At 45.2% G+C, this 9,000-nt stretch overlaps 1 protein-coding gene across 1 annotated transcript in view; it reads left to right on the forward strand.

Annotated features, from left to right (window-relative positions):
- The window catches only part of ACER2 (alkaline ceramidase 2), a 30,533-nt gene extending 22,485 nt beyond the window's left edge, over positions 1–8,048 (forward strand). Inside the window, exons 5-6 of the mRNA XM_061199088.1 lie at positions 2,572–2,709; positions 6,368–8,048. Coding sequence (XP_061055071.1) covers positions 2,572–2,709; positions 6,368–6,554 — 325 coding nt within the window. The 3' untranslated portion in view covers positions 6,555–8,048. The remainder of the gene's footprint in view (positions 1–2,571; positions 2,710–6,367) is intronic.
- The last annotated feature ends 952 nt before the right edge of the window (positions 8,049–9,000 follow it).

A 9,000-nucleotide genomic window follows, 5' to 3' on the forward strand; every position in this document is an offset into this window, starting at 1 on the left:
TTAACATGGCAAGAGCCCTGTTTATTTATTTTTAAAATAAATTTATTTATTTTATTTTTGGCTGCGTTGGGTCCTCGTTGCTGCATGCGGGCTTTTCTCTGGTTGCCGCGAATGGGGGCTACTCTTCGTTGTGGTGCGCAGGCTTCTCATTGTGGTGGCTTCTCTTGCTACAGAGCACGGGCTCTAGGCGTGTGGGCTTCAGTAGTTGTGGCTCATGGACCCTCGAGTGCAGGCTCAGTAGTTGTGGCGCACGGGCTTAGTTGCTCCGCGGCATGTGGGATCTTCCCGGAACAGGGCTCGAACCCATGTCTCCTGCATTGGCAGGCGGATTCTTAACCACTGTGCCACCAGGGAAGCCCAGGCCTGCTTATTTTGCCTTGTACAGTGCTTGGTGTGGATTCTGAGAATTTGGTACCCAATCAATATTGTTACTGTTTTTGTTTTTTTTTTTAAATCTAAAAAAATGTTCTGATCAGATCACTAGGAGGCAGTTAAAATAAAGAAGTGAAGGACAGTTTTATCTGTTCATGGAGCAAGCCTTATTTTTACGTGCCTATTCTGGACCAGGCACTGTTGCTAGATGCTGGATATACATTGGTAGAAGACTAGGCCTAGTTCCTGCTCTCATTGGTCTTACAGTCTAGGCGGATACTAGGTATTAACAAACACTTAAACAAATACACAATCTCAGCTTGTGATGCATGTTATGAGGGAAGATTGCAGGGCCCCAGGAGAGAATGTGATGGGGGAGTTCGATGGTGCTTGGGCTGTCAGAGAAAGTCTATTTGAGAAAGTGCCCTTGAAGCTGAGACCTGCAGGGGTGGAGAAAAATGGGCGGAGTGAGGGGACAGGGCTCTGGGAGAGGGGCGGCGGGTCCAAGGGTGAGCCGTTCAGAGGAGAGTGCTGAAGAGAAGAGGGAAAATGGAAATTGTTCATCTCTGTTTGCGTCACTAACCTGGAAAGTAGTCACTACTTATGTCATGGGGCTCTATTAATTCTTTCAAAAATCTTTTCAAGTGGTGCCTTTAGCCCTCCTACCGACAGGGTTTTTCAGTTTGTGTTTTGAGCGGGTCTCTGAGCCTGCTGTCCATCCCATTTTCACTGATGCTTTTACTCATGTTTCTATCAGGCAGCTGGGAAAGGTACCAGCAAGTCAGGCTTTTGACACCGTCTACTCGTTCAACAAATATGAACAAATAAATATGACCCCTTCTTGGGTGCAGATATTACGTTAGATGCTGACTCCTGAGAGTGAGCGAGCTTGACTGACCAGGGAGCAGTCCTTTAAGGGAAAGAGACCCTGAGGGAGGGTTCGAAGGACCCTCAGGCACCAACTGCCTCTGGGCATTTCTCCCTAGGAATAGAAGTCACCCACTTTGCGAGCCATTTGGTGACAAGGAAAGAAAACGGCAGCTGAAATTTCCTTTGAGCTGCTGGGATTTGTTTCAGAAACCCTTTTGTTCCAGTGTACATTCAGGAGTACTGTGAGTCTCCTATGTGCCTGGCGCTGTCCCAGGGGCTGGAGATGCAGCATTGAGCAGCTTACCTGCTGGTGGGAGTTAGGTCTTAAATATATAAGTAAAACACGGAGGGTGTCAGAGGGGCTGTAATCGCTACAGAGAGAACTAGAGGAGGGAAGAAGGTGATAGGGAGGGTCACTTTGGGGGTAGAAACAGGTGGTGCGATGGTTAGGAACAGTGCTCAGCAGAGGGCTCCCTGAGTGACATCTGAGCAAAGACTTGGAGGTGGCGAGCCGCGTGGATATCTGGGAACGGCATTCCAGGTGGCAGGAACGGCAAGTGCTAAGGCCTGGGGGAATGTGCCCAGGATTTTGGAGGAATGGCAAAGATCCCTGGGGGGTTTGATGAGCAGAGGCAGTGAGGGGCAGAGTATGGAGGAGGGGGTGGAGCACAGAGGAGAAGCCAGCACACTGGGGCCTCGTGGCCTCCGTGAGCACTTTGGCTTTCCCTCTGGGAGAAGGGAAGCAGTCGGGGGCTTTTGGGCAGGGTGTTGAGAGGTGACTGTAGGAGCAGGGGCGGATGGAGGCAGTTGCTGTAACTCAGGCAGGAGATGATGGTGGCTTGGACCCAGGTGGACGTGATGGAAAGAGGTCAGATTTTGGATATATATTGAGGGGCTGATGGATTGGATGTGGGGTGTGTGAGAAAGAGAACAAGGACTCCAAAATTCTTGGCCTGAGGTCCCGAAAGCACAGAGTGACCTCGTCCCGAGAGGGCTGGGAGAAGAACGGGCATTGGGCAGAAGGAAGGATTTAGGAGTTCGTTGTGGACATGTAAAATTTAGATCAACACTGGACATCGGGTGGACATGTCAAGATGTGACATGTGGTTTGTACGTCTGGAGTCAAGGAGAGGCCTGGGTGAGGAGTGTGGCTTTATGAGCCATCAGGGTACATACGGTGTTTCCATCCATGAGCATGTGTGACGGGGCATTGGGTGGGAACCCCGGCACCAAGGGGAGCCAGGGAGGCAAGAGGAAGCAGAGAAGAAGTGGCCAGCAAGGTAAGAGGAGCCAGGACTGACACGAGCTGTTCTCTACATCCCCGGGCAGGTGTGACAACGTGCGTGTTTTTAAGCTGGGCCTCTTCTCCGGCCTCTGGTGGACCCTCGCCCTCTTCTGCTGGATCAGTGACCGGGCCTTCTGTGAGCTGCTGTCATCCTTCCACTTTCCCTACCTGCACTGCGTGTGGTGAGCCCCGCTCGTGGTGGGGTGGGTGGTCACTAGGCAGGGTCTACACTCGCTGTCACTCCGTTCTCCCTGCAGGGGGCACAAGTGTACATGGGGGACAGAGCAGAGCCTGGGTGCCTCCTCTCCTCAGGTAGACCGTCAGACGTTTCAGAAGCGATAGAAAAAGCAGAAACAGCTCCAGGGAGCAGGCTTAGCTGGAACAAACAGACCTAATTGTCTGTGCTTCATGTCTGCGGTCTCTCACCTCTAGCTCCATTATTAAAGCAGAAAGGAGCTTGGAACTTGAATCTGTAACCTGAGCTCTAGCTAGATCTCCAGGGTGGGGGAAGGTGGCGAAGGCTTGGGGCAGGTGTGATGTGGGGATAGGACAATCCTGAATAGGAACCAAGCGAGAAATAAAGTGAATTGTTCAGGACCACCCACCTGGTGACATCAAACCAGTCTAGGAACTCAGTAATAGGGAACTGGAGCATCTACAGTTTAGAAGGCTCAGGATACACTGTTAAGAAAAAGAAAGCTACAAAACAGCACGCGAAATCCTGTACTCAGAAAGCTGAGAAGGAAATCCAGTGGTTTTCTTCCTGGGAATGGCTTCAGCTCCAAACCCAGCGTCAGAGGGAACTCTCTGTCCTCCAGGACTTCTGATTGCAAAAGGAACAAGGGAAATCTGCTTTAGAATGTTCCTTGTAAGCTGAGAGCACCCAGGGAGGAATTCTAGTGGTAAGGAGTTGTTAAAATTTGTTAGATCCAGATTCAGAAGAAGCTTGACCTCTATCAGGAGACGCCTGAGACTTCGGTTTGAAAGGATTCGCTTGAATTCCCCTGGATATTTGAACTTGTGTATTATCTACAATGAGACCTAAGCTGCTCTCAGTTTAAGACTCGGGGACTTCCAGATTTGTTTGCAGAAGATAAGACAAAGTGGAAACAGCTCCCACTGGGGATTCCCAGTCTTAGGATCCATTGCCTGATATTTCTTAGGTTCAACCTCGACTCACATTAGTGAATTTATACACACCTTGTACATTTGAGTTATAATTTACAGATAATCAAATGCACAGATTTTAACTGTGTAGTCTGGTAAATTTTGATAAATGTATCCACCTGTGTAAATAGGATCTCACTGAAGATACAGTACGTTTTTAATCGATCCAAGTTCCCTTATCACACAGTGATTTAAGTAAAATTCAAAAAGTAGACTGTAATAACTTGGATTCCAACTTAATTTGTTTCTAAATTTGGTGTACTTTCTGAGGTTGTTTTTTTTTCCCCCAAAGTTGAACCATTTTCTGAGACTTCCCCTGTGGTCCAGTGGTTAAGACTCTGTGCGTCCACTGCAGGGGGCGCGGGTTTGATCCCTGGTCGGGGAACTAAGATCCCACATGCTGTGTGGTGTGGCCTCAAAATAAAAACATAAAGTTGAACCATTTTTTCATCCCAGTTGTAAAGTGACATATTTATTTATTATAACAAATTTAAACAATAGGTAAGTATAGAAAGAGAGACTTTCATAATTCTGTCCACCAAAGAGAGAGAACAATTGTTAACAGCCTGAAGTGTATCCTTCCAGGTGTTTTATATACATAGTTCTCTAATTTACTTTTAAAAACAAAAATAACATCATTCTATACATGATGCATATTGGTCCTTCTTTTGTTGTTTAAACTAAATACTAGATCATAGACAGCTTTCCTCACCAGTGCGTTTATATTATCTTCAACAGTTTTTGTGTCCAGTTAATACCGCACAATATGGATGCTTTATAATTCATTTAACCAACCTCTCTATTAATGGATATTTAGGTTATTTCTAACTTTCCACTTTTACAAATAATTGGTAATGAACATCTGTATTTGTTCATATGCCTGAATTGTTTCCTTAGGTTAAATTATAATATGTTGCCAAATCCAGAGATATTATATCAACTTACACTTTTTACTAAAATCTGTAAGACAGTAAAAGTGTATCTGTAAGATACACTTTCACATATACTGGATATTAGTAACTTTAAAAAAAATCTTTGTTAACCTGAAAAGATTTTATTTTTATTTTCATGTCTTTTAAAAAAATTAGTATTTTGTTGGGCATCTTTTCAAATGTAAATTTACTGTATCTTTCCTCTTTTGAAATGTGCCTTTTAAGTTTCTTTATCATCCCTGTGGAGTGTTTCCATTTTTAAAAGTTTATATCCAGCACCTAGTGCCTGACACATAGGAGACAGTCATTACTGTTTACTACCTACATGCCATTTACTGGGCACACTTGCAACATTTTCAGAAGTACAGAGAATCATACATGGAGCCCCCAGGTAGGCAAAACTTAGCTTCAGTAGTATCTACATGAGGCCAATCTCATTCATGCCACCTTCACCCACTACCCACCCACACCTGGATTATTGTAAAGCAAATCCCAGACACCCTATGAGATGATTAGTCTTTAGGGTTCTTTGTAAGATAGGGATTTTAATTCTTTGTCATATGGTGCAAATATTTTCCCCCAGTTTCCCATTTATCTTTCAGTGTGTTGATGATATTTTGTGCCATGCTGGTTTAAAATTTTCATGTTCTCACATCTGTCAGTCTTTTCCTTCAGGTTTTTTTTTTCCTCTCCCTTCTATATGCATTACAGTGTAGCTGTGACATCCCTTAAATGACACTGTTCTCAACTAAGCACACTGGTAGTACTCTTACAGCCATCTTTATTCCATGTGTTTTTAAATGTAGAGACGTGCATTACATGTGGCTCTCACAGCCATTCCCTTTAGGGTTTCTGAACTTTGTGTCATTCTAAGAAAGGCCTCCCCCACCAAAGTTTCTAAAAAATATTTTCTTTAAATATGTCTTTAAATGTATTTTAAATCTTTAATTCATCTGGAGTTAAGTTTCAGTATAAGGTACAAAAGTAGGATTACATGCCTTTAAATGGTCCCTTGCATGATAAAGATCAATATGAAAACTTTTTACAGGCACAGTGAATTTAATAATAGTAATAAAAAAGAGTTCCCTTACTAAAGTGCAAAAGCAGATGAATCAGTATAAAATTATTCCTAATGAAGGGCGTCAGATATGTACAGCTGATTATTAAAGCTGGGGGGGGGGAACTAGTTCCACGCGCTCATCGGTTATTTCCTTAGTGCCTGTTTTATTTATTTTGTTTTTTTTTAGTTTAATTCATTAATCAATTTATTTACATGTCAATCCCAACTCCCAATCTGTCCTTTCCCCCCCTCTTCCTCCCTGGGAACCAAAAGTTCCGTTCTCTAAGTCTGTGAGTCTGTTTCTGTTTTGTGAATAAGTTCTTTTTGTTTGTTTGTTTAAGATTCTGCATATAAGCGGTATCATATTAGTGCCTCTGTTTTAAATCCTCGGGCCTCAGTCTTCTCTGTGGAGCCCCAAAGGCATTTGCAGGTTTTTCCTGTTATCAAGCTGGAATGTTTTAGAACATTCCAAGAGAGGCTTTGTTGGCTCAGGAGTTACCATTCTTCTGCTATTCCAGGTATTGTTGGGCACCCTCACCCCTTCCTAATTAAAGGAGGCCCCTGCCTGTCTTTGCGTCCAGGAGAGGCAGGTTAGCGGGAGGGAGGGGCGGGCTAAACCCGAGCACAGTCTGACCTGCATCAGGTCCTCTCGGTTCTCACGCCGCCACGTCTCCATTGCAGGCACATCCTCATCTGCCTGGCCGCCTACCTGGGCTGCGTGTGCTTCGCCTACTTTGATGCTGCCTCCGAGATACCTGAGCAAGGCCCCGTCATCAAGTTTTGGCCCAGCGAGAGATGGGCCTTCATCGGCGTCCCCTATGTGTCCCTTCTGTGCGCCAGCAAGAAATCACCGGTCAAGATCACGTGATGGCAAGGCAGTGGCTGGCCTCTCTGCTTATTTTCCCTCGCGCACCTAAACTTCATCTGCCAGCAGAGACAGCCAGGGGGGTTCGCAGAGTCGGAGGTGGGGTCTGTCTTTTAAAAAGTTCAGTGCCCTTGGGTTCTAACTAGTGTGTCTGTGGACCGCCAGGACTCCACGGTGCCTGGGGAGCAGCGGGTGTCTTCCCCTTTCCCAAAGGTGGGAAGTAGAGGGCCAAGGGGCACTAGGTGTGTCTCCTCAGTGTCACCTCCAGCTACAGTGCTCGTTGGGCTGCGTCCTTTATGGTGATGGCAGAGCCGTCCCGTGGGGGACTCAGCGCTGCACACGTCTCGCTTCCTGGAGAGAGTTTGCTCCAGATCCCACCGTTCCCATGTGCTCTCGGAGCGGACCCTCCCTTGACAGACAAATCCTGCGCCAGACAAGACCCTCTGACTGTATGATGGAAGAGGCCAGAGGTTTTCATTTGGGGAAACTGTCCTGAAACGAAAGCAAACAAATGGAACACACACAGGGCTTGTGGCTAAGGAGGCTGGTTTCCCCCCTTGCAGCTCTCCATAACCCAGGGTTTACATACATGTGTGCATCCTTTTCCTGCTACCTCTTCTGAGAGATGGGGACTTGACTTTAGATCAGGGTGACGCTAACAAGGAAAACCCTCTATGCCAAAAACGACACTCCACTTTAAGCCATTCTTGAAGATAAGCACAATTTTTAAATGCTGACACGGTCTCCGCCCCCCAGCCCAGTACCCTCAAACACACAAAGAGAAGACTAGCTACGGTGTGAGTGGTGTGAGCTTTCCATACAGAGACCCACCCCTTTACTGCTTGACCTCTGTGACATTGCCAACGGCTTGTGACAATCCTGGTAGGGGTCCTGGTTCAAACTTTGGAGCAAACATGAAGTTTTAGAAGTTGTTCTCATTGGAAGCCTCCTGTATGCTGTCCTATTCTGGAAATTATCCTCAAGAATCTTGCCGCTTCTTTCTTTGATATTTACTGTGGGAATTACACTCCATATCCTCACAGTATGAGGTGCTTCCTGTGGTTTCTCCGCACTGGCGTTTGACCACGTGCTTTTCTTAAGTGCTGGCCTTAACTACACACTGGCTGCTTTGGGTGCAGCAGGGCAAATCTCTTGCCTTCTGAGTTCTCACCTAAAGTGACACTGGCTGCAACTCCTGTCCTCTTCACCGGGCTGAATGGGAGACTCCGCATATGTCTTCAAGGTGCGAGGTGGGGATTCATGACCTCAGGGATACTCATTTTAACTCAGGCATCTCTTGCTTTGCAACATTCCATCACGGGAGAGTGCAGAACAGATGTGTCCTTCTTGTGTGGATGGGAATCACGTCACTGTCCTAAGTATTTAAGAGTTGGGCAGTAGCAGGTTTTGGCTTGTCTGGGAACTCTTACTCTGGTTAAAATTTGCACAGAATTGCAGGTGAAAAGTCCAAGAAGCAACTGAATTTAGACTTTAGAAATGAGTGACTTTATTCTACTTCTGTGGTTTTCCAATTATTTTAGCAGCAGAACCCTGTTTGCAGTAAGAAATCTTTATGGAGACCTAATGTGTGAAATAATTTGTATTTTATTCGCTTAAATTTATTTTGAGGTTAAACTTATAGCACTTCGTGAATAATGTAAAAGGCAGTGAAAATGGAAATTAACAAATTGGTGGTTTCCAAGGTAGAAAAACTTGGTATTGAATGAGTGTACATGTTGCTTTATTATAGTTTAAAAAACGGTACTTGAATTAAATACTCGTGGAATCTTTAATGTACCGATATGAGACCTAGGTGGCTTGTGGAACAGAATTGGAAAAACTGCTCTTAAGTCCTTTGGGTTTCAAGTCTAGAATTTTCTTTAAAGTGAAATGTCAGACCATCCAGATTGACCCACCAGGCACAGATTCTCGTCTCATCCATCCTGCAATATAAAAATGCTCCAACTAGGGAGTTTGTTGTATTTTAAGCCCAGCTCTTTTAGTGGGAAAAAGTAAATAAGGAGAAGCAGAGAGTGTAGGAAATGTTTTGTGTGTGTGTGAGGTTTAATTTCTGTCTTGAAAGCTCCTCAGTGATGGGACCATTGTCCCAACCATTAAGGAGGGACCATTTCTCCCTATGAAATGAAGGGTGTGTTCTGTGGGAAACACCATCTCCAGCCCCCAAGGCTTTGACATTGCCCTTCTGGAAGGTTCTGAGTGACCTTTGGAAGTAGGGATACAATGTGACTCTGCTGGAAGTAAGGAAGTAAGTACACTAACTCACAGGACTATTTCTCTGCTTCTCCTACAAGACAAATGACTAAGTTAAGTTTCGGAGAGAATGCTTTTGTTATGAAAAACAGAATGCCCTCCTAGAGACTGGTTTTAATGAGATGAGGGCTGAGAAGAAAGTGTGGAATGGGGTATATTTGAGGAAGACAAGACTTTA

Source organism: Eubalaena glacialis, chromosome 9, assembly GCF_028564815.1.
Source record: "Eubalaena glacialis isolate mEubGla1 chromosome 9, mEubGla1.1.hap2.+ XY, whole genome shotgun sequence".
Taxonomy (NCBI): Eukaryota; Metazoa; Chordata; class Mammalia; order Artiodactyla; family Balaenidae; genus Eubalaena; species Eubalaena glacialis.